General features: G+C 33.8%; 2 protein-coding genes across 2 annotated transcripts in view; one reads left to right on the forward strand and one right to left on the reverse strand.

Annotated features, from left to right (window-relative positions):
- LOC145729705 (uncharacterized) overlaps positions 1–26,498 on the reverse strand; it is a 74,920-nt gene that overhangs the window by 35,977 nt on the left and 12,445 nt on the right. The gene's annotated exons all lie outside the window — the stretch shown is intronic.
- Positions 1,784–16,313, forward strand: LOC145729703 (doublesex- and mab-3-related transcription factor A2-like). The gene is made up of 4 exons (XM_081980562.1): positions 1,784–2,036; positions 5,947–6,242; positions 15,094–15,466; positions 15,526–16,313. The coding sequence occupies exons 1-4, from the start codon at positions 1,864–1,866 to the stop codon at positions 15,815–15,817; spliced, it is 1,134 nt and encodes a 377-aa protein (XP_081836688.1). The 5' UTR covers positions 1,784–1,863; the 3' UTR covers positions 15,818–16,313.

Here is a 26,498-nt window from a genome sequence, read left to right on the forward strand (position 1 = left end):
TTAAAACACTACAGAAACTCCAAAATGCTTCTCAAGCAGTCTAAAACCTTCCAAAACAGTCTAAACGCTTCCAAATGCTCTTCAATTTATTTAGAAGCTCTTAAAAGTTTCTGTATGCTTCTAAAGCAGTTTAGCAGCTTCCAAAAGTTTCTAAAGCTGTCTACAAGGTTTCAAATGCTCTTAAAGTAGTCTTAAAAGGTTTTAAAACACTACAGAAACTCCAAAATGCTTCTCAAGCAGTCTAAAGCCTTTCAAAATAGTCTAGAAGCTTCCAAAAGCTTTTAGAACACTCTAAAAGCTTCTAATTAATCTTCAACTAGTCCAGAAGTTCTCAAAAAATTTCAAGGCAGTCTAAAAGCTTCCATATGTTTCTAAAGCAGTTTCAAAGCTTCCAAAAGTTCAAATTCACATGTCTTAAAAGCAGTCCACAACCTTCAATGCTCCTAAAGTAGTCTAAAAAGATTTCAAAACACTACAGAAGCTTCAAAATGCTTCTAAAGCAGTCGAAAGTCTTTCAAAATAGTCTAGAAGCTTCCAAAATGATTTAGAACAGTTTAAAAGATTCCAAATGCTTTTCAACTAGTCTAGAAGCTCCGAGAAGATATTAAAACAGTTTAAAAGTTTCCAATAAATTTTGTGAACCGTGTAAGAGATTCCAAATGCCTCTAAAGCATTCCAGAACCTTCAGTATGCTGTTTAAACAGTCCAAAAACCTTTCAAATACTCTCAAAAAATTTTGCATCTCTGAAAAAGTTTTGTGCTTTTATAAAAGCTTTTTTACAGCTTTTTATGCTTTTTAATCCGAACTCTACTTATGACCAATGGATGTATCTATTTTTCTGATCACTAGTTGGAGATTCTCTCTGGGAACAGATCTATTAAATTACAGTATTTTACACGTATGCAATGGCTATTACTAACTCGATGATTTACCACACTTCATCTTCGTGAGTAATACCCATCATTACATGCTCGTTGTTGTTTGTGTTTAACAAGGCCTTTCACTATACTTTCCTAAACATTCTCATCATAATTCAAGTTATTTTTTCTTTACCATATTTTAAATTCTTCTTCAGCAGAAAAAAGTTATTTAAGCAGCTGTATATGATTATAAAGCTAGTTCTTTAATTATCTATATAAGCAAAAAATCCTTTTGACTGACAAGTTATAATAGAAGGACAAAAGTAAATTCCTGAAAAAAAGTTATCTTTCATCACGTTCCCATCGAATTTAATCACAATCTCAATCAGTGGTGTGCTTTTATATTTGAAAAAAAAACCACGAAAGCATCTGATGCCCATTAAAACCTTTTATGCCCATTGTGCCCTACTAAATTTTTAACGCTTGACCTCGCAACGTACTGGTACACATCTCAATGATATTAATATGTTTAGATTATAATACGAGACTCCCCCAATATCCACAAGCCGTCTACTTCACAACGCGTATCGCCGCAACTTCAATACATTTATATTTCTCCCTGTTCTTAAGGGCCCCATTATGCTATCAGAATATAATATATTTGCCATTGAAAACTAGTTTGTATTCCTATTCAACCGCTCATTGTGCAACGGCACATAATACAGTAAACACCGGATTGTGGGGTGGTAGGCGGGGCTAAACCGGGCAACGTCACGAAAATGGGGCGGCAACCCGGGCGAAACGTGCCGCGATTGGCTGTTGTTGCCAAGCGGTGACAGCCAACAGTTTCACCAACTGTAACGACCACCGGATACCTATTAACTTTAAGGATTGAGGAGTGTCAGTTGCTGAAACTGGTAATTCTAAGACGGAAGTTTGAATTAAATTCGTTTTCGCTCCTCGGTCTGCGGTTTTATATGGACAATTGACTGGTCGGATAAAATGAGTTTGCCAAATAGTGGTGTCGACATGTCGACGATAATGTCGCAGCATCCAGTTTTGGGCGCGATTCCGCCGGCTCTGTTTTTCCGCACGTCTGAACGATATCAAAGGACCCCTAAATGTGCTCGGTGTAGAAATCACGGTGTCGTGTCGGCTTTGAAAGGCCACAAAAGGTAGGGAAATTACTCAATTAATTCTAGTTTAAGCTTAAATTTCAATCAAATTCTGCAACAACAATTAATATACCTTTTAACAAAGTAATAATATGGTAGACATCATAGGCACCCAACAATCAATTTTCAGAAAACTGGCATTAACCAAATTTTTCATAACATGTATGTATATGATGGTCCTTTACTTAAAAAGTAGTTTCCTATAGGTATATACCTACACACCAATACTTTTCTATCTAATTCCTCGAATTAGAAAATGAGACCACTTTGGTTTGTAGTAGATTTTAGATTTCCATAACACTTTTTTAATAAATCAAACTCGATTTTTTACTCTTTCTTTGAAGAAAAACTAACATTTACAGAATTGCCATTATACGGTTTTTATGTATTTTAACAAACCTGGAGAAATGATGCGTTTATATGGGCAAAATATACAGGGTGATTCAGGTTTTAATACACAAAGTTTCCAAAATGTCCAAAAATAATCCCATTTTAGTCTACAGGGTGATTTCAAAGTTGGTGCTTTCCTTTCGCCTACGAATGGGGCTTCAAAAAATAAGTTTTTTTTTTCCTTTGACGCTTTTTCGAAATACGAACAATAACGAAAATACAGGGTGTCAAAGTTTTATTGAAAAAATAAAAATTTATTGATTTTGGCCAACTAACTTGAAGTAATTAAACAAAATATTGTGGGTGTCAGTAGCTACGTGGAAAGAAAATTTTCCAAGAAACAACAATTTTCTTGCGTTTACCAGTGGCGCGCGTACAATTTTTTTAAAAAATTTTCGAAAAAAAAATATTACCCTACTGGTTTTTTTTTTTCAACATAAAATTTATTATTGAATTCCTTGTTCAATTCTAAAAATAAAACCCCTTTTATTATTTTTTGCTACGACGCACCGTTTCCCAGTAAAAAAATAAAAACCGTCTTAATGCGTGCCTAAAATTAAATGCTGTTTTAATTCAAAATGTCAAATTATTAAAACTTAGTTCAAAGGCGGCTGAAATCTTTTGTTTTTGTTTATGTCTGTTGATAAGGAATAACCTGAAGTTAGTTAAAATTAAATTTATGTTATTTTTTATTTTGTTTTTTTTTTTCAGTAAAACTTTGACACCCTGTATTTTCGTTATTGTTCATATTTCGAAAAAGCGTCAAAGGAAAAAAAAACTTATTTTTTGAAGCCCTATTCGTAGGTGAAAGGAAAGCCCCAACTTTGGAATCACCCTGTATAAACTATATCCCGGAAATGCGTTTTTCAGCAAATACAGGGTGCCAATTTTACGAGCAGTCTTTAGTCCAACGTTGCAGAAAATGCATTGAAGTCGAAAGACACCATTTTGAACAATTATTATAATTTTGTATCAAATGTTTATTTCTTTGTTGCTTACAATTAGTTTATCGCCTCGATAAGTTCGAATTTCGATTACTCGAAAACGGTGGGTCTGAAGATAAATTTCCAAGGGACCTTTTTCCTTCAAAATTAAACGGGAAATGGAAAAATCAATTTTATTTTTCTAAAAAGCAGTGGGGTACCTTTTTTTTCTTAAAAATTATCAGGTGACTTATTAATACGCGCGCCACTGTAACAACAATAATCGGCTCTTAAAACATGTATAGGCGTTTTTTTTTTATAAAACTTCACCCAAACAGACACATTTTCGGGATTAGTAGAGCAAACTGGGATTATTTTGAGGACTGGATTTTGTGTATTAAAACCTGAATCACTCTGTATTTAATGATGTGCAGCTACAACAAATTTTACTTGCTGTAACTTCAAATCCCACAATTGCCAAATTCATACCACATTAGAAACAACATGTAATGATGCTCATAAAAAATTAATTTTTCAATTGGTTTACTCATCATATGACTATACTTTCCATAAACAAATTATAAAAAAGTCATTACTATCTATCCTAGTAGAGTAGCCAATCATTATAATATGTAGTGTAAATAAACATAACAGTTATATTAACATTACTAGTGTGGTATGGGCCTTTTTTATAATCACTAGTGGGAAATTTTGCCAAATATACCGTACGAGTAATGTATGTACTATATTGTTTTTACGATCAGCGCAGAAATCATCATTAATCAACTCTGAGTTACGTACTGAAAGAATTTACTGCACTAGTGCGATAATAATTGTTTTACCATTACCATTCTCTCTTTCTCTCCAATGGCGCTACAGCCCAAATTGAGCCTTGGCCTCCTCTATCTTCCGCCTTCAACGAGTCTGTTACTTCATCCTCCTATCTTTTCCGTGGTCTCCCTTTTGGTCTTCTGCCCTGCATCCTACTATTGAGGGCCCTTTTTGGTAGCCTGTTATCCGGCATTCTTACTACGTGGCCTCTGTAGTCTGACGAAATCTGAAATAGGTGCCTCCTTGAAAAGTTGGTAGATTTCATGATTATATCTTCTTCTCCATATCTTATTTTCATTTAGTGGCCCGAAGATCCGTCTTAGTATTCTTCTTTCAAACACCTCCAGTTTATTCCGGCCTGATGATGGTTTTGTATATTGTATCTCCGATTCCTCTGATCCTCTCGTGTTGAGTTCAACTAGATATGTAAAGCTCTGGACAGCATCCACGTTATCTTCTACTCTGGGGTAATTTTTGTTTCCTCTTGTTCTTGCTTGACCATTACTATTCTAGTCGTATCTTTTCGTTATTTAGGAGTTGCATATTTCCTTGAACGTTTCCGTTAATAATATGAAAACACTTGATTCTGGAGGTTTGCATAAATTTCAAATTTTTGCAGAATAATTTTGGAAAACCCTGTAAAAGTGGCACACCACTAACAAAATCTACTAAAAGACAGAAATTGCCCAATCATTTTGTAGATTTATTTGACTGATCTTGTGTTGTTTCGTCATTTGTCTACTTCTTTGATTGATTCTTTGAATATATCAAAAACTCGAAAAACAACTTTTCACGTTTCTGTTTGAATATTGGTTATTTTCTGATTTGAATTTAAATTAGGTACTTTTCTCTGGTAACCAGTATTTTGAATTTTATGCAAATCTTACAAAAGTTTAATTTTTTACAGACATACAAATATGATACATTTCCAAACTGACAACAAAGACGTAGGAAGTTTTACTTTTCGTGTTAAATATACATATTTTTTTTGAAAACTGTTTTTATTATAAATTATATAAAACATAGTACAAAATATCAGATTTTTCATAACTAATTACATAATTATTGCTATTCTAGTGGTAAGAAATATTAGAAAACAATATTTGAGTTTTAGCTCAAATATTTTAAATTTGTCAATGGTTTTGCTAAATTATAATAATAATAATAATAATAATAAATATCTTTATTTCGAATTATGTTAACATAAAAGGAAATAACGTCAAAAACAACAGAAGAGACACTGTTTTCTATTATATTGTATGACAACAATATTGTTTTCTATTATATTGTGTGACACACTGTTTCTATACTATTATATTTGTATTACTTACAAAATTAGAACCAGATTCATTAATATATTAAGTATTCAGTAATCAAAAATACTACTTTCACTCTTTTTCAGACTAACAAATTGCAATGATTTCATTATAATAATCAATCAAAGAAAGTTGGTAATTAAATTATACTGGTAAGTGTTACTTTTCCGTATTGTAATGCGGAAACCTTATAGGACGTCAAGTGTTCTATTATTCTGTAAAGTGGCAATTTTGTTTAAACTTACAATATTGCAACAAATTGAATATTAATTATTTTGCTTACAAAAACATAACACTTTCTTAAATCTTTTTTCTGAGAGTATTTGAGGTATCCGTTTAACGTCTAAGCCTGTCAGAGACAGGCAATTTCCGAAAGTGGATCCAATTTAAAACGTAACCCGAAGCTTCTACTATGTTAACATTGTTACTTAAGCTGGTCAATTTGTTTAGGTATTGCAGATGGAGGGATTGCAACTGCGCCAAATGCACTCTGATAGCGGAAAGACAAAGAGTGATGGCCGCCCAAGTGGCCCTAAGAAGACAACAAGCCCAGGAAGAGAACGAAGCCCGCGAATTGGGTATAATTTTTCCAGCTCCAGCTGCGACCATTAATGACACTGCTATGGCACCTTTAACACCCCCCGAAACCACCGCAGCCCCTTTGGACATGGGCGGAGCTCCGACTACTTTTCATCATCAAAAATCGTCGTTTATTCCTTCGGATAATTCAAATCCATCCAGTCCAAGTAAGTAAATTCATGTTTAACTAATATTTAGAGGATTTTTTAAATTCTTCCTAGAAAAGTTATAGAAAATGTTTTTTGAGTAAATTTCGCAAAAAAAGGTAGCAGTAAAGAACAAGGATGATAACTCGGCGACACGTGTTTCTGCTTTTTGGCTTCATCAAGCATGTTACTACATCTGTATGAAAGGAGGTTCAAAAACCAACTGACATACACATGGTGAAACATGTCCTTGTAATTTGCTACACCCTGTATATATAGGACAGGAACCGAACGGGTGGCTGGCGTGACAGGAAAGAGGACTGAAAGAGTTTTATTTTAAGTGGTTTACGCACCCTGTAAGTAAAAAAATAGCGGAATTATTCAAATATGAAAATTTAAGTGTCCGTTTCGAAAATTTTGGTTAAGGTACCGTGTAAACTGGTTTTTGTCGAATAACTCGAAAACGGTTATAAAAACGAGAATTTTTCAAGAGAACAAAATTTATCGTAGAATCTGGTTACGTAACTAGGAAATTGTGCCAAAGCCCCTAAAAGTTGTCAGAAACCCATAAACACAACGTTTCAACACAAAGTGGAAAAAACGGTGAGGATGCAACAAGAAGAAAATAATAATAAAATTAAAAATACTGATGTAGGTTGCAGGAACAATTAAAGCTTGAAAATGCATACAAATCTTTGAAAAGGCCTTTCAAACATTTCTTAGCCACGATCTAAACATTGTGGGAATGACAAGAATGAGAAATGGAATTTAAACGATTGGAGGACTTGAAAAAACTAGCAGGGCAGGAAGAAGCTAAAAAATTTTCTAAACATAGATACCTGGATGAAGAAACAGCAAAATGGATGTCTGGTAAACCCAGCTGTAGAGAAGAAGTGTCACTTCTTAGGCTTTGCATTATTTGTGGTCAAGCAAATACGATATCAAGAAGAACTTTATTGCAATAACATTGTGAGTGTCCAAATATTTTCACAAACTTAGTACTTTCCACAGTTTGAAACAAAAACATTAAATTACATATTCAATCCATTACCAGGCCGAGAGTCGATCCATTCTTAAACAAACCTTACACAATAATATAAAACATCGAATGACCATTAGGCTACGCAGACATATAATACAGATGAGAGTCCTTGGTAGAAGTATAAAACGAGGATTTCGTTATTTGCCACATAATTGAAAACGAATTGGTAAATTAGTTTAAAACAAGTACGCTCGGCTCTAACGGGTAGAAGAAAGGACAAAGTCAACAATATATCCTTATAAAAACACCATTAGTAGGCTGTATTATTCAAATATTAAATCTTTTATTTACCAATACGATTCCTTTAAATACTAACGACTTACTTATTGTTTCTGTATGTCTCTATAGCATTAGGGACCTATCGCCACTACTGCGTTCTAGTTGATTAAAGTTTTGGGTTAAAAGCAGCAATTAGCTCCATTAAGTTGAGATAATGAGTGGAACCACAACACCCCGTATATACGTGAAGAAGTGGTGTGCAATAGATGTCTAATGCGTCGCGGCAGTATTAGCACATCAAACAAAGATCTTAAGTGACTCTTATTTGCCTAACCATTATCTTAGCAAATGTTACTTATTCTAAGTAACAGTTTCACAACGACAAATATAATTAAAATTAAACAACTCTTTTATATTAAGAATAACTTATATTGACAATTGAAATGCAAATAATGACCTTTTGAGAGAACGACGCTGTTTGGAAAATTGGCTTCTATTTGAACAGCAATAATGGCGGTTGTCATTAAGGAGCACTACTTATTAGTGTTATTCAGTTTTTAGATTCAATTAATCCGGCGGAAAAATTGGTTAACAAGTACGAAACTTTTTGTGGAGCCATAATGGGCCCTTTATCGAATAAAACAGGGCTCAACTGTTTCAATGGAACACAAACTGGCCAGCCCCATTTTAAACGAGCTTAAAAACTGTAAAAAAGCGTTTTTCCTGGTTGAAAATAACTGAAGTGGTGGTCATTAAATCGGAAAAGAGTGAAACACAGTTTTTATTCACCCTATGGTAGAGCCGTTTTTCTGAAGAATTGAGCTTTTAATTAAGCCGCCAGTTTTGCACATAGCAACTTAAAAACAGGAGGCAAAAATTCAGTTTTGCGGTCAGAATAAGAAGGCAGACAACGAAATGTGAACCTCTGGTCCATTGTTTTCCATTTCTTTCCCACTTTTAATAATATAAAGCCGCTGTGTCACAATTCCAACTACGGGAAATAAAGAATTTTTGTTGGGGATGGGAAGCACTTGTGTTTCCTTCCCCTTTTCCTTTATATACATACCGTGCGGTTATAGCGGAGCCCTTCGTCGTTTAACGAGTTTGCGTTTATGTGACTTTGTTCAGATAAACTGGATTTAAAAGTCTGAAAGTGTCAGCGACACGACGCATTTTTGCTCAAAATTGGATGCTGTCGTAAATGTGTTTCGATCTCAATAGGAAGACTTTATTGTTGTGTTTTTACTTTTTCCTACCGGAATCACAATATGTGTACCACTGTGCTCAGATTTACGCAAATGAGGCACATGTAGACTTAAGTTGCAAAAGTAAAACCGTTGGGTAGATTGGTTACCAGATTGTACATTTTTTAATTTAATTTCCGGAAAATCCTACTGTATTACCTCCGATAGTGTGGAGAAATCAACAGTCAATTAGGATACAAACCCTCTTATCTACTTAAAAATTAATTACCAATTACAAACTATATGCAGACTCTTTACTGATTTCTACCTTTTACCAACAGAGTGAAAATCTGACAGCTATCACGTGACTGTATTAATTATACAGGTGTGGTAAATCCAAAAGCGACCATAGGAAAACCGTGTAACGGACAGAGAAACGTAGGTAATTGCATGCGTGGGACAAGGACAGAAAACGAAAAAAATATCAAGTAGGCCATATTTTTAGCGCGCTGTTGCCAAACGCCGTAAGTAAGTTTGTCGCGGGTATTGAATACTTACGGCGTTTGGCAACAGCGCGCTAAAAATATGGCCTACTTGGTATTTTTTTTGTTTTCTGTCTTTGTCCCACGCATGCAATTACCTACGTTTCTCTGTCCGTTACACGGTTTTCCTATGGTCGCTTTTGGATTTACCACACCTGTATACTATTAAAGTATAGCAAAGATATATTGTCTAACAGTGGAATACATAGCATGAGGTAGCAGTGGTGGTAAAAACCATATCTTAAGCTCTTAAACTGTTCAAAGACACGCCCCGCCCAAGTTTAAATGAAAGTTTCCCGGAGTGTCTAGATTAAGCTACCATTATAATATCCAAAGTTTAGAAGAAAATTAACCGGTATTGTCAGAGTTTACGAGAGTTCTGTTCCTGCCCTTCGGATAAAAGTTTCCGACTATAATCAGATGCATGGATACTGGCAGCAATCAGATTTATTGCACTTTACTGACTCTGGGAGGTTTTAATGTTCTTTCTTTCTTGCCAGGACGTTTATACGTCTATATTTTATAAGTTAAGTGTTTCCGTAATTTTGGCACATCAACAAGTAGCCACATAATTAGTGGCGCTTTTAGCCAAAAATCAACAGGTCTCTTGGAGGGAGGTTTTCAAATTGAAGAGCAAAGATATGTAACGAAGAGCCAAGTTAATAAGGGCCTTTTAAAAGAGCCGTCGTCGCCTCTTCATTACCCGTAAATGATACTTGGGAATTCGCAATAAAGAAGGAATGTAATAGGAGGGTGATATGCCGGTATAAATATGAGTATCTGTTGGGCATTGCCATAAAAGCAAAATTAAATATCACTTTACGACTTATAATGGCCTGGCGGATTGATAATTAATTTTCTCTTCTACGCGTGACTTCTCTTCTAATGCAATAATTTGACTTTGGTTAGTCTCGAGTGGTCGTTATACTGCCCCGTTAACAAGTTTGTTTCATAAAACATGTTTTTCAAGGTTGTCTGTCATCGAGTAGGCATCACTTGTGGCTTTATATGGAACGGTGCTACTGAAATGTATCCTCCTTAGGTTTTAAAATGATGACGAACTGACAAAGTTGATAATTTGTGTAACACAAGACTGAAAGATCACAATGATACAAAGAAAATATCCAACAAGATTTCGTCTGTTGAAGTGATTAAAAATCTTTGAAAACATTGATACTGTACAGGATGTTTTAGATTTGTAGGAATGTCTTCTAGAAAAATAAAACTAAAAGTTTAAGAGACATGTCACCGCAAGTGCTTTGTTCTTGAGATACAGGGTGTTCAACTTTGAAAAAGGTGGTTTTTATGGCGGCAGGTGAAAAAGGGATTCAGGACGAACATTTTGAGCTTTTAACGGTCGCTGTAATCCTAAAAATAACCGAGATACAGAATCTTGAAAAAATCAAAAACGTCTCGGAAACTGTTAGAAATCCTAAAATTTAGCAAGATGCCAAAAGTAATCAAAATTACCTTTTTCATCCAGCTGCCTAGACCAATTTCACACAATTAAAACGTGGTAAACGCAGTCAATACTTGCGGAAGGTGAAAAAATAATTCAAAACGAACATTTTAGCTAAAAATTTAAAAGTAACTGAGATAGAGGATTTTGCAAATTTTAATGTAATTTTCAAAAAATATGTCAAAAACTTGCAAATATCTATGAAACGATTAGTAATACGACAATTTAGCAGGAGACCAAAAATGTTCACAATCAAACTTTGCATCCAGGCGACTGGGTTTACACCATTAAAAGTCGTGTTCATTTGCATTTTTAAACACCCTGTATATGTCGCAGCGTTGCCACATTGGTGGCAGGTGGAAAAGGGGTTATAGACTAACATTTTGAGCTTTTAACGGTCGTTTGTAAATGACGTATGTGAAAGTGCCAAAACGTATGTGACGTCATTTCACGTCCGTCTAACGTATACTATTTTTTTTTTCAAGCGGCATGTATACAGTTTGTATGGATTTGCGATGTTTTGACCGGAAAACCCAATTTGTTGGCTACTTAGGATAATACTAGCATACATAATTGCATTACAAACTTTTTATATTTACCACACTTTTAACATAAATTAATATATCAATTAATAGAAAAATGTAACTAATAATCTACACATTTTCTTTGTCGGTATTCGAACTATAAACCGTCAGTTTAAATAAGCAATTTTCAAATTTACAATTCTGCCATAAATGATATTCCTGCCCCTCTACTTCATGGTTTACATTTAAAGTAGGTTGTTGTTGTGGGTTTGTTGAAATTACTGGTTCTCTGATATCATCTGTGGTATTGTTCTCCATTGGTATTAAATTACAATCATTTACATCCAGAATTTTCATTGCTGTGTCATTTTTATTTCTTAAAGAATCGTAAATGTAGCTTTCTGCTACAGTTGTAGACTTCCAACCATTGTGACTTTTCAATGAGCAAATGTCTCCACCATTATGTACAAGAAGAGTTGCAGAGGTTCGGCGAAGGCAGTGACCAGTATATTTTTTGACATCAGCCAACGCTATTTCCTTGGGAATACTTGAGATTTTGTGAATACCCCTTACAACTCTGTGGCAAACTCCATTTTGATATTTAATGAAAAAACGATCTGTATCAATAACATCTGGACGAAGAGACAAGTATTTTTCACAAATATTTATGTAAAACTCTCCAACAATTGTAAATGTTCTGCGCCAGAATTAATTTTTCCATATATTCAATATCTTGAATTCTCAAGTTTACCAGTTCATTACATCGACATGCCCCTGATGGTAATTATATTAAAACAACCTAAAAATGTTGAATATAGGTATTAAAAAAAATCATAAATTCATTTTTGTTTCGGATCTTACCTTGATGGCTAAATACTTTTTGTCAGGTGCTTCTGTTAAAAAAGTGTCTACTTGGTTCTTGGTGAAAGTTTTAGACTTTTTAGCTGCATAGTTTTCACTTTTTCGCTTTAAAAATGCTTACTGTCTTTAATATTTAGCTCAGCTTTAAGCATGGAATATTGCGCCCACATTGTCGAACTCTTCAATGATTTACTTAAATGGGCAAAATAGGCCAATACAACATTTTCGGTAAAATTGACCGCTTGGTGTTCTCTGGCCCAAGTGGTGAATTTATTCTACGCTCGTTCATACATTTCGCGGGACCTGCCAAGAATCAAATTATTTAGCGTATTTGACGCTATTGCTGCTAAAGCAGGTGGTGTACAACTTATTTTATCACTATCACTCATTTCGGCGATTTAGGTTGCTTTACGGCTTCACTGAAACTTTATTTAACAATACAACAACGCAATTACTAGTATTAGTACAAGGTGTTTGAATTTTGAATTAGTGTGCCATGGACCTCACGATTTTTGACAGATGACACAGTGAAAGCGTAATAAGGTAAACATAATACATAAATTCGGACTGGTAAATATACACGGTTACTGAAAAAATATCATTCTCATAGAACAACGGAGATTTGAAGCCAAAAAACCAGAGCAAATGGCCGATAACATTTTTGAAAGCCTATTTTCAAGAACCGCGTTCCGTGTAAATTCGGAGCGCGTAACCGTAATCGACAGATGACGCTAGACAGCCATGATACGCCCTCTGTTAGACAACTTTGGAAATAGCTTCGTGTTGTGTCAATCAGTTTTTGTCTTTTTGTGTCAGGCCGTTTGTTTATGTGAATTTTGAATTTGAACACAAATTTAGCCCTGACACCTTCAGGAAAACTGTATTTCAGAATAAGAACATGAAAGGATTGTATTGCAGAGCCAAGCCGGACAAGCCAATCAAAGCAAAGTAAGTGTTGCATTAATCTGCTTTTTTCTAAATGCAACGCTTTTAGTCTGGATCAAGTTCTGGACATTACTCTTTTACCTCCTAGGATATAAAATAGCCTTTCCACGCCGGCAGTACAGGTACACAATAGGCTTATTTTAGACCGCTTGAAAAAAAATGTTTTTTGGTCATACTGAGTAAAGAATCCAGTGTGTACATTGCCTGCAATATTCTTAAAAAAAAAATTTTTAACCTCAAAAACCGCTAACAAGAAAGAAACAATAATCCCCGCCCGGTCGAAAAGCAAACAATTCAGCAGCAATTTTAGTCTTTTCGAATCGCGTGTAAGCACATGTTCCCTAATGACTTGTGTATCCTTTTTGAGAGTCGTTAGGGTTAAGACGAGAACTGGGGTTGATCAATTAAAGGGATTTTCAAGAGATTTTCTGGGTACTTTAGCGGTCGCGCGATACACTTAGGCGCGTTTTGCGTTATTATTTTCTCTCTCCTCGTGGTAAGTTGAGCCGTAAAATACGAATCGAATAATCGGGATACGGCAGTGGCGTACAGGATCACAACAAGTATAACAAGTTACACTAAAGGACTAAATTCAAATTTATGCATAGAAAACCCCGTTGATCGTCCGTAAATATACTTCATATCAGGACTTTTATGGTGAAGCAACTTTGACGCCCTCTAGCGGACAAACGGTATGACCAATCAACTCATGGGAATATACAGGGTGTCCGGAAAATACGTGTACAACGTTTTACGACAGACTCCTGACGTCAAAATATGTCGATCTAAGCCGACTTAGTTATATCCAAAATTGTCTCGTTTAGCCGGTAGAGGGCGTCAAAAATTTGTAAAAATATTGGTTTTTTACTAAATTACGTGAAAACCTGCTAATGGATTTTAATGAATTTTAGTATGTAGACTAATACTATAAAATGACGTTTTCTAGTAGTATAGTCACCGGCTGTAAATAAGTGGAAGTGTTATAAAAGTGATATAATACGTCAATATTTCTCCTCATTTTTTATATGAACGGCGTTATGACAACCCAGATATTTTTGTCGAGTGACCGGAAGTATTTTGAAGCTATTTTACCTCTTTAATATTTCCCGGTGGATGAGCTGTTTCGCCAGAAAAAAAAAATTTACAATTACCTGCATACATCAAAGTAGGTATAATAAAGTTGAAATTATTTATTGTAAGAAACTAAGTAAACCAAAAACATTACTTAAGCAAATGTGTAAAATGACCGCCATCTTGCTGAATACACTTATCAATACTCTTTAAGAAATGAAATTGTACCCAATATTTTTACAAATTTTTGACGCCCTCTACCGGCTAAACGAGACAATTTTGGATATAACTAAGTCGGCTTAGATCGACATATTTTGACGTCAGGAGTCTGTCGTCAAACGTTGTACACGTATTTTCCGGACACCCTGTATTTTTGGAAACCTTGAAATCTGCTCTATCTTTTGTTCTCTATGACATTTTGACGTAGCTTGTCAAGTAAGGGAGTAATTTAGGGTCAAAGCAACGTGTGTCAAAAAATATGCTATTTTTACAAAAAGTGCAATTTTGGCAATTTTTTATTTTGCTCCAGAAGGGTTCCAACGCACAGCAAATGACATATTTATACCAAAGGACCTTAAATTAGGTAAAATAAGTACAAAAAAAGCACTTTAAAATTTTCCATTTTCAAAAAAACTACACTACATTTTCTCCCTTTTATTATGCTCTATACAAACAACTCACATTTCTTAGCCTATTTAACTCTACAGGTACTTAATTTAATTACCACTAACCAAACAGAAAAATAAAATCTACGTTACACGAAAAAAGCTTAAGTTACCATGAAGTTAACCTGACCCAAATACAGAAACCACAACCCTCGAAGGAATCGAAGGGCGGACAACGCAATAGGGATAGGCACAACAATAGATCAAAGGGCAATTGATCGAATAAATAAAGAACAGACGTAACCCTGTCATTCTCACTATACAATCTCTGTGTGATAATGTCTGCTTTTTGATATGTATAGTAGCAGTTAAACTAATTACAACTAAACATTTTCTTAAATTGTATTGTGTTTGTTTCAGCATCTAAACGTGCCAAAATCAACATAGAAGAATCCGACTCAGACCCAGAAGACAAATGCTCTAGACCTTTCTCGCTCTCAAATCCACCTCCCTCCATTTCTCAGACTGTAGTTTCCTGCTCCTCTCCCGAACCAGCGACCAGTCCTGAAGCCGACCTAAACGTGGAGGAAAACGACACCAACACCCCCGAAAATTTGTCTTTAAAACGTGACGTCAGTCCTGAACCTCTCACTCCAACAACAGAAAACTACATTTCTCAACACGCTCGCTTCACTCAAATTCCACAACCTTCATCTCAACGTTCTCCGGTCAACATATTGATGAGGGTGTTTCCGGGTAAGAGAAGATCAGACGTGGAAGCCATTTTGCAAAGGTGTGTTCCATTATTTTGTTGTGTTAGAAAATTTAGTGTAATTCATTGCATTGTTTTAGATGTAAGGGAGACATTCTACAAGCTATGGAGCTAATGGTGGGTGATGAGGAAACTTCATCTCCATCTGCGTTTTCTCCTCTTGGTCCCCCACATCCTTTTCATCGGTACAGCCCTTCGAGGAGGTTCCTGGCGGCCCCTTACGCAGGCACTGGGTACTTGTCTTCAATTATCCGACCACCGCACGATTATTTGAGCATGATGGGGCCTTTGCATGAGATCTACAATGATAAAACCACCGCATCTTCACCGGGTTCGAATACCAGTTCTGATAAAACATCGTATTCTGAGTGATTTTACTAATATTTCAGCAAGTTCGGGTAATTATAGTATATCCAGCGTTAAACGCTGATAAAATCAGTTTCGTGCAAAGTAGGTGAAAATGTTAGTAACACCTAATAAATTAGGTCTAAATTATAATATGTAAATACAAACCACTTCCACTAACCATGCCATATTCACACTATATTAGTAAGTGTTTTAGATTTTATCATAACAACTCTTAGATTACATATAAATTAGAGCTAGAACTATTTATCACTGGTTGAATCTATCTAAAATGTGCATAATGTTAATTAAAATGTTATTATTATATTTAATAAGTGTAGTAGATAATTTCGTTTTAAATATATGAATAAAACGTGCCAAAAGCTTTACTAGACCTATGAGTGTTTGAAATTTGCACTAACCAATCTTATTGTATTCTAATAACTTGTAAAACTAAGTCATATTGGTTTAAGAAGTGTATAAATTAAATTTTTTTCCTCAAAAAATGTGTCTGTTTATGTTTTTATTTGTAGATCAAAATATTTGTTACCAACCTATGCAAATAATTGCACCGAAATTTACATGAGGATGTACGGTAAATTTTGACTTTGTGCTGTCAAAATGACAACAAAACGAAATTACGTTTTTGATATCAAAATTGCAAATACAACTACAAAAAATATAAACTAAATCAATAAATTCAAATTACAGCCGAAAGAAATTAAAGAAAACTGTCAACAAACGTAAAAAAATCAAAATTAGTAATTTTGCTTTTAAAAAACTAGTGTTCTAGAAGCAAATGAAAATTTTTAAACACTAGGGCATGTTAAGAAAATTTAATTCCTTAAATTGAATCTCCTTGTGTGGAGAACAAAAATTTAATATTAAAAAATCGTAAAGTTAACTAAATATATTCAGAAAATACGAAAAAAATGCATTGATAATTTAAGAATCACAATAAAACAATTGAAAAAGCTTTTGTTTGTCTGAAGAAAGTAAATGAGTTTTAAATACCAAAAATAATGTTTGTTTTATATAAGAGTAAATTACGTAACTAGTGCTGTAAGAAGCATTTTACGCACGATATGGAAAAAGTTACGCACGTAGCCGCGAGTGTGTAATTCTATGAGTGCGTAAAATGCTTTAGAGCACGTGTGACGTACTATACTTTACCTACGACCAAATGGAAAGTCCTGTTTTCGCAATTCATATAATTCAGAGTAACTTTTCATTAAAAAAGTATATTTTCAACGTAATGAAATGACTAATCATAGGTATTATTCCACTAAAGAAAAAAATAACGTAATAAAAAACATTCATGTGTTGTTCTTAAAATAATTATTTATGGTGACATTACAGTTATTAAGAAGAAAGGGAAAACTTTCAGTAATATTACTTGATGTGTTAGCTATTGCAGATAATATTCTAGACGAAGTGGTATAGTTACTTAAAACTGTATGAACAATGCATTACGCGATGATCTCCATCGAATATAATCTGATAAAGGAAGAAATGTAAACCAAATCAATTTTTTCCAGCATTAGAGCGATAGTTTGTGGCCCATCTTAAAACTGTGCGCTTTTTTTACAACTGTGCGTAAATAGCTATTTACACTGAGGTCGTAGGTAAAAAATATAAATGCTTAGATGCAACTCATCTTCACAGGAGTTTCAGTACTTAAATTTTCTTGATCTGAAAATTGATACGTAAGTTAACTCACCAGATTAGTAATTAAAATTGATGAAAATGATTATCGACTAAATGCTTTGCCGTAATTTGACACTTTGTCGGTTGACAATGGCACGTTTCTCTCAAATTAGGTTTTCTCTTGATAACACCCCTCCTCCATCGTTTCAAGAATTTAGGACCAAGGGCCTAAATCTTGAAAGCAGGGAACGGAATTCTCAAGAGAAGTGTTGATAGAATGTGACTGAAAAAGCTGACAATAACGGGTTCCTGTCACATTCTACAAGAAGTCTTTCTATTGTTTCAACAATACCTGGGAGGAGTTTCAACTTTTCCAGGATTACACGTGTAGGTTATAATAATGGTTTAAATTCTCCAACTGTGGTTCAAGTAAATGTTAATGATATCCTGACTGACAATTTGTTACTTTTTAAAACCAGAATACCAATAATAAACTAAATACAAATGGTATTTCTGACAAAAGTACTATTCAGCAGCATTGTCTTATTTGTGATTAAAAACTTGACTAACGACTCTTAAAAAAGGTTTTTTTCCAACATTTTCATCATTTTTGTCTTAGTAGCAAGTCAAATTGTTTGTAATGTAAAAGCAATGTTTTCCACACCTTTTCAATCGGTGCTTTACCAAAAATCATCAGTTGGTGGAAAAAAATTTCAAGTGTTTTTTAAAAGATTATCTGAAGAATCTTGAGATATGAAATATTTTACCTGAGTGTACAAATTTTAATAAGCGATGCACGTCTCGAGTTTTGTGGGGAGATAAAAGAGTGCACCCTCTTCAACGAGCCGCATTACGAATAATTAAATCATCATCAATCAGTGCAGAACGAGGGCGAATAACCACAGTTTAATTCGAACAATAAAACTAAACACACGCCACTGTTTACAATATAATTTATACGATCTGTTAGCTACAGGCTAACAATGGGACCTAATAACTGGCTTCATGTATTCAATACGGTACCGGGGAGCGAAACTGCATAGTGGGGTGACCCATTCAATAGAGGGACGGGTCTCGGGTTGATTCATAATATGTATTTTATAATTAAATTTTGATGTGATTGTTCGCGTGGAAACTTTGACTAGTCTCCCCATTAATTGCTCGAAAGCGGACGAATCAACCTCTTTTAAACAACCGGAGGAGGTCTCACAAAAGGATTCTGATAAAGCGTTCGCGATTTCCTTGATCTTTCATCTTTTTTCGGGGGTTGCACTGTTTTACTCCAGAAGGGTTCTACAATGTTTTTTCTAAAATTGATAAATGATTTTTTTAACTACTTTTTGATATTCAGAATCTCACGATGTGTCAAGATGTCATTTTTATTAATTTTGTAGCATTTTTCATCCTGTAAACCCAATTGAAGAAATTTTTGGAAAAAATTCGATTTTTCTCAAAATCGCAATTTTGATAAGCTCAAAAAGCTTTCTTTGCACAGTTAAACTAACAACAAAAGTTATAGAATGAAAGGATACGTGAGGACTCAAGTATAAAACTGTAAAAATGAAGTTTTTACCCAATAAAATACTAAATATCTGATAGTGTATGTTACCCAATGTCTTAAAAAAATTCGTTTTTTTTTTTCTACATTCATACATACAATTCTTTTTCTCATTTTTTTTATCTACATTAGTTATTTATTTAACAGGTGCGGAAAGTAGTACTTTTCCGAACTTTCTTTACAAAATTTTGATTTTGATTCTGAAAAGTGTATAGTAAAACTACTAAAATGAAAGCCTGTGTTTGCAAAGATGATTAAAAGTTATTCTTAATTGAGAAATCAAATAAACAATTATGGTGTTTAGATAAAAAGGTTGGTGCACATGGGTATTTTCCCTCTACACATATAAACTTCAAAATTGCAGGTTTATTATACATTTATTGTAAATAATCTTGCAATGCGAAAAAGTAACTTTACCGAATTAGTGTGGAAAAGTACTCCTTCCCACTCTCAAATGAGTAGGTCAAACGAGTAGGAAAACAATGATTATTTGTACAGGATGAGTCAACGATCATTATTTTTTAGGTTCAAAAAATACAAAAAAATGTTAAATACAAAAGTTTTAAGAAATCTTGAGATTGGATTTTTGGATATACAGGGTGTGGTTCATACAGGCGTGGCAAATAAAATATTGTTTTTTTTTTAAATAGAACTCCCTATTTTTTAACACATTTTTAGATTCTCTATGAAATTTTAAAACTTTTTTGTTAATAATGTCATATTATATCAGCAAAATATTAGTTTTACTATGATAGAAAATTGTCTGTATTTGGTGCAAACGTTCTACAGCGTTAGATGCTACAGGGCGTTCAATTTTTTTAAAACAAACTTTGACTAATTACGTGTCTAAGCGCAGGTTTTTTTCTTTTTTAGATTTATTAATTTAAAGACAATTTAGTAGAATTGGTTTTACTGTTTCCGATATCATGGAAAAATTAAATAATGTTCTGTATAGAAAACTTGATTGAACTTGATGGTCAAATAATCAAATAAGTGAATAAATGTTTCAATCTTCATCAGAATCATCATCAAAACACATTGAATGATAATAACAAAAATGTACAAGGATTTATGAATGACGAAACCTTAAAAACACAATTAAAAGTACTTTCATTTACTTTTAGCATCTTTTAGAGACACCTTTTTAAACAAGCCACAAGACATTAATTAGAGAGACATTCTCTTAAAGTGTATACCAAAATTCTCGGAGAAATATTTTGTTTTGTTGGTGAAACCGTGTTTTTTGAAATTTTTATATCATCATTACATCTTCAGGATGGTAAGTCAATGTAACAGAATTAACCGACTATAAAGAATCTTTAAGAAAAGACGACTCTGATAATACGAGGGCCAATAAAAATTGTATAATTTGAAAATTAAACACAGATCTTGAAAACGAACGGCTTTTTTTCCCTTTGAGCGTGGCGCTTTTGTACTATTTCGAAGTGTATTTTAAATGCAAATCACCCTTTCTTTCGCCAATTTTATTAACTTAAGCAGCCGATCTCTCGCAAACCCCCCACGGGCCTGCTAGTGACAGACATTGTGTGTTTCCTCTATCCCAACCGAGATTTCCTATCAGCGGCCACACTTAAAAATGAATTACAATTACCCTTAAGCACCCTTTAGAATAACGTGTCTACGAAACACTCTCTTGATGTTTATATTGATTTTTGCTCTTCTGTTAATAGACTATATTATTTTGATCCCCAGGGATTCAATTAATTTTATCGTTGGAGTAACATACACGAATATGGACTAAACTTAACGAGAAAAAAAAACGGAAAAGAATTAAGACGTAGATTTGTGCATTCATATGAAATGAATATGGCCCCATTTAAACTGTGGGGTGATCAAGGAGTGCAGAGAGTAGGAACTGGCAGTTCAGCGTGCACCGGGTAAATTGAAAAATAAAAACGTTTTAGAAATGAATCCTTAAACAAAGGACGAAACCAGTGGGAGGTAGGTACACATGCTGTGACAATAAAGAGACCTATTATATTTATTATTCCTCAATAGGGATCGCCATATCAAGCGATTGTTACTGAAAAGGTACACTCGACTTTCAGTAGATCTCGGGGCCTATAAAGAAACTCTACTCGAGACACAAAAGAGGTTTAGAAGAGAGAGAGGAAACTTACAAATAATTGCATTTTAACGTTCAGTTTCCGGTGTGTTAATATGATACCTTGATAAAATTCTCTTTTTTTTTGCTTTGGCATGTATACACTGGTGTTTTTCGATTACAAAAGGTATTATTTTTGTATGGGCCCCCGACTTAGGTTTTAGGTAGGCAAACTGAATGGGTGTAAGTGTTACCAGGAGCGAAAGTTATTTGATATCCGAAATAGTATTAATCTCCTTTTTAAGTAACTATTATAGTATCGTGTTCAACCTGAATTTGGATGTCAAGCGCCCCATTCTACTTTTGACAGGCCCAGTTTTATTTTCAGATGCAGTCAGAATAAATTTTCTTTGAATACCAGTTTGATACTCAAATTTTGTACTAGCAGCCAATAAAATTCAATGAACCTTTCTAGTTTGACCAATGAGAGCCGCTGGAAATATGTTTTTTTTTTTCGCAGTACCTCTAACCTAGAAAAGCACACAATCTTGAAATTGACACCAATTTTTGATTGACTATGTTGACTAAGAACAAAGTAGTATCTAATCAGACTTACTTTACTTCTAATCATGTTACGCTTACATCCATTTGTAACGAATAAAATAATAAATAACAAACAATTTATTAACAAAAATACACTGTACAGGGTGAATCAACGATAAAGTTTATTATCTCATTTGTTGTATTGAGATGCATAATCTAAAATTAATGAAACTTTTTTGTTAATAATTTTATATACCTAAACTAGTTTTTACTATGATGTGTTTTGCCATTCTTTCTAAAGGTACAATACTCATATTTGGTGCGAACGTTCTACAGGGACGACAAAAAAAATATTCAAATAAACTAAGAAATCTCGACTTACGCACTTTGGTGCCATTTTTTTCTGCTTCTACCATTTTTTGGTTAGAATGTGGTTTTTGGAGTCATTTTTTTCAGTAATCAAATAAAAAAGAAAAATAATTCAAGGTTTTGGCAACTTTTTTTCTTCTTCTTTTCGTTTACTGAAAAAATTCCACCAAAAACCACAACCTAACCAAACAGAAAAAAAACACTAACCTAACCTAAGAAGAAATGGTACCAAACCAAAAATGTAATTTAATCTTTTTGCTGCTTTTTGTCGACATTTTTTTTTTTTTTAATTACTGAAAGAATAGTACCAATATTATAATTCAGCGTTTTGACAACATATTTCTTCTTCATTTTAATGATTAGGTACGGAAAAAGTAGACTTGGTGCCATTTTTTTACTTTTTTTCAATTACTAAAAATGATGCTGGTGCTATTTCTTCTTCTTGGGTTAGTGTTTTTCTTTTGTTGGGTTAGGTTAGGTGGGTGGGTAAGAGAAGAAGAAATATTGCGTCAAAACGACAAATTATATTTTTGGTCAGTCTTCTTCTTAGGTTAGGTGAGTTCTTTTTTCTTGATTGGTTAGGCTGTAGTTTTTGGTCATTTCTTAGTAATTGAAAAAAAAATATATTAAAATTGCGACAAAACGTTAAATTATATTTTTTTCAGTAATTAAGATAGTTAAAAATCTAAATAATGGAACAGTTAAGCCATGTATTTTAACTATTTATCATTTCATTTAACAAGACACATTAGGAACTATCTGTGAAATCATATATCACGTGACCTCGTGACGTCGGGTAAGGGTTTGAAGCATCTTCTTAAGCAGTTTTGAATCAAAATGCATTTTTTATACCTGTAGATACAAATAACAGATAATACAGGAAGTTTGGTATACCTGCTATGTGCTTCAGTTCTTCTCAAATCGGGATTGAGACACATTACGACGTTTTTTTCCGTTCGACTAATTTTAGCGACATTTTTCACAAATCTTCACATTGACAATGAGAGAGAGTTTTCCAAAACCGTAAACATACCCACTCGAAGTAAAAAAAGTCAGAAGAGCATCTTGTTAGGCACAAAAAGCGACCCTTTTTCGAAACGATAACATCCCACAAATCATCGCCGAAGGGCGCGTATTAAACGCAACCTTTTTCCGATACTACGCTAAAAGATATTTACCTGATGCTGGAAGAGGATCTATAGATATACGAGGATTATAATTGAAAAGGTTATTTAGCTTAGGTCAAAGTTGGACGTTTTTTGTGGGCGCCAAAGGGCTCTTCACATGTAAAAGGGCAGCGATATCGGTTATCTTCAACCCCCAACAAGTATCTTGTTAAGTTGTGTGCTTTATGTAAACCGCATAAAACCTTTACAATTGAACAGAGGCGTAGCACGTCTGGGATAAATTAAACTTCTCAATAAGTCACAGACAACTGATATATCAGTCAAAAGTGATTTTCCGGCTTTCTGGTCCGTATTTAGTAAATTCAATTACATGTTTAACTCCAGCACGTGGTTGAGCACAATAGCAGCAAATTAAATTTTCCAAGTTACTCTGCCGATGTTCGCAATAAAGTTGTGACTTTGCATAGATATACGCCCGGAGCCCGACAATGCCTCCTCCATTAAAACTAGCATGGGAATTCATTAATTTTGTACTCGACGAATATATATGGACTTATTTCCTATTCATGTATTTTGATCGATATCAGTTTATTACATTTCAGGGGAAATTCAAATTAATGCCTGCCACATACGTTTTTAACCTGTTGATGATACATCTACCAAAATTAGACAATTAAAGAAAAGCAAATTTGTAAACTAGTATGATTGGCAACATTGCTACAGTTTGACAGATTTCATTGTCACTGTCAATGGGCCAGGGATGTAAAATTTATGGATATTTTTCCAAAATTCCGGAAAAAACAGTGCGTGGTACCAAAAAAGTGTATAGAAGGTAAAAGTTGTATCCCATCGAATCTCTAATCTGAAGTTTTTGCTCAATATCTCAGAAACATTGAACAAAAACTGCAAAAAACGAGAGTCAACTTTGACGTCCTCTAGCGGCTAAACGGTACAACATAGTCGTGCCCGCTCAACGTCACGTGATAACCCCGTTCAATAGCTTTCTTTTGTTATACAGTGTATTTATACAGAATGTTTCAAATAAGCGAGTTATGGACGATTTTCGGAAAAAGTGCACCAAAATGGTAATTTCTGCTTTCAAGGAGGGTGGTCAAAATAAGACTGCTAGAGCAAAAAACAATTGAATATTGATATAAACATTTTACATCAAGTAGCCTAGAATTTAACGTAAATTCCAAAAATCGAATTTTGGTTTGTTGCTCAAATTTGGCACACCCTGTATACTGATGGATTATCTAGGAATAAAGTATATGCAAATATCAACCAGATTCATATTTTTGGAACTTTTTTTATAAAATGAAAATTAAACAAGTTACAAGGATGTTAAAAATTCATTGAATCACCCTGTAAACTACTCCATTGTATTGTCAATAACTCGATTATTTTGACAATTATCGGATGGTTCAATATACCAATTTGTAGCCCTTGAAACTCTCTTTTGACCACCCTGTATAGCGTTTTTACCTAAAACGTCGAAAAAGTGAGTGAACCCTGCCAATTTTTACTGCTATGACCATCTTAATTTAGTTTAATTATTGGATAGGTCCACCCCTTATAATAAAAACGAGCAAAACATGTTCTTTTATGGTTATTCTTATTTAGATATACATTTATCATTCACAAATATCAAGAAAAAGTTTGTGGACAACAAGGTGACTGTTGGTTGTGTATAATTAATGTAATACTAATAGCTTTCTTCCAACTATCTTTTTACTAAAATGTATACTATACTAATAACTGTGATATATGCTATAATTCATTAGGTCTAGAAATTTACCAAAATTTACCTACTTACGTTTATACAGAGTGTTTCAAATAAGCGAGTTATGGACGAGTTTCTGAAAAAGTGCACCAAAATGGGAATTTCTGCTTTCGAGGAGGGTGGTCAAAGTATAAGGCTGCTAGAGCAAAAAACAATTGAATATCGATACAATAATTTTACATCAAGTAGGCCTAGAATTTGACGTAGATTCCAAAAATCGAATTTTGGTTTGTTGCTCAAATTTGGCACACCCTGTATACTGATGGATTATCTAGGAATAAGGTATATGCAAATATCTACCAGATTCATATTTTTGGAACTTTTTTTATAAAATGAAAATTAAACAAGTTACAAGGATGTTAAAAATTCCTTGAATCACCCTGTAAACTACTCCATTGTATTGTCAATAACTCGATTATTTTGACAATTATCGGATGGTTCAATATACCAATTTGTAGCCCTTGAAACTCTCTTTTGACCACCCTGTATAGCGTTTTTACCTAAAACGTCGAAAAAGTGAGTGAACCCTGCCAATTTTTACTGCTATGACCATCTTAATTTAGTTTAATTTTTGGATAGGTCCACCCCTTATAATAAAAACGAGCAAAACATGTTCTTTTATGGTTATTCTTATTTAGACATACATTTATCATTCACCAAATATCAAGAAAAAGTTTGTGGACAACAAGGTGACTGTTGGTTGTGTATAATTAATGTAATACTAATAGCTTTCTTCCAACTATCTTTTTACTAAAATGTATACTATACTAATAACTGTGATATATGCTATAATTCATTAGGTCTAGAAATTTACCAAAATTTACCTACTTACGTTTATACAGAGTGTTTCAAATAAGCGAGTTATGGACGAGTTTCTGAAAAAGTGCACCAAAATGGGAATTTCTGCTTTCGAGGAGGGTGGTCAAAGTATAAGGCTGCTAGAGCAAAAAACAATTGAATATCGATACAATAATTTTACATCAAGTAGGCCTAGAATTTGACGTAGATTCCAAAAATCGAATTTTGGTTTGTTGCTCAAATTTGGCACACCCTGTATACTGATGGATTATCTAGGAATAAAGTATATGCAAATATCAACCAGATTCATATTTTTGGAACTTTTTTTTATAAAATGAAAATTAAACAAGTTACAAGGATGTTAAAAATTCATTGAATCACCCTGTAAACTACTCCATTGTATTGTCAATAACTCGATTATTTTGATAATTATCGGATGGTTCAATATACCAATTTGTAGCCCTTGAAATTCTCTTTTGACCACCCTGTATAGCGTTTTTACCTAAAACGTCGAAAAGTGAGTGAACCCTGCCAATTTTTACTGCTATGACCATCTTAATTTAGTTTAATTATTGGATAGGTCCACCCCTTATAAAATAAAACGAGCTAAACATGTTCTTTTATGGTTATTCTTATTTAGACATACATTTATCATTCACCAAATATCAAGAAAAAGTTTGTGGACAACAAGGTGACTGTTGGTTGTGTATAATTAATGTAATACTAATAGCTTTCTTCCAACTATCCTTTTACTAAAATGTATACTATACTAATAACTGTGATATATGCTATAATTCATTAGGTCTAGAAATTTACCA

Source organism: Ips typographus, linkage group LG5 (genome assembly GCF_016097725.1).
Source record: "Ips typographus isolate SLU linkage group LG5, UJ_Ityp_2.0, whole genome shotgun sequence".
NCBI lineage: Eukaryota > Metazoa > Arthropoda > Insecta > Coleoptera > Curculionidae > Ips > Ips typographus.

What these genes read in the sequence shown, in the direction of transcription:
- LOC145729703 (XM_081980562.1), top strand. Translation starts at nt 1,864, where the DNA reads ATGAGTTTGCCAAATAGTGGTGTCGACATGTCGACGATAATGTCGCAG. An exon ending in GCTTTGAAAGGCCACAAAAG is followed by an intron (nt 2,037 to 5,946) that starts GTAGGGAAATTA and finishes CAATTTGTTTAG; the next exon opens with GTATTGCAGATGGAGGGATT. An exon ending in TTCAAATCCATCCAGTCCAA is followed by an intron (nt 6,243 to 15,093) that starts GTAAGTAAATTC and finishes TGTTTGTTTCAG; the next exon opens with CATCTAAACGTGCCAAAATC.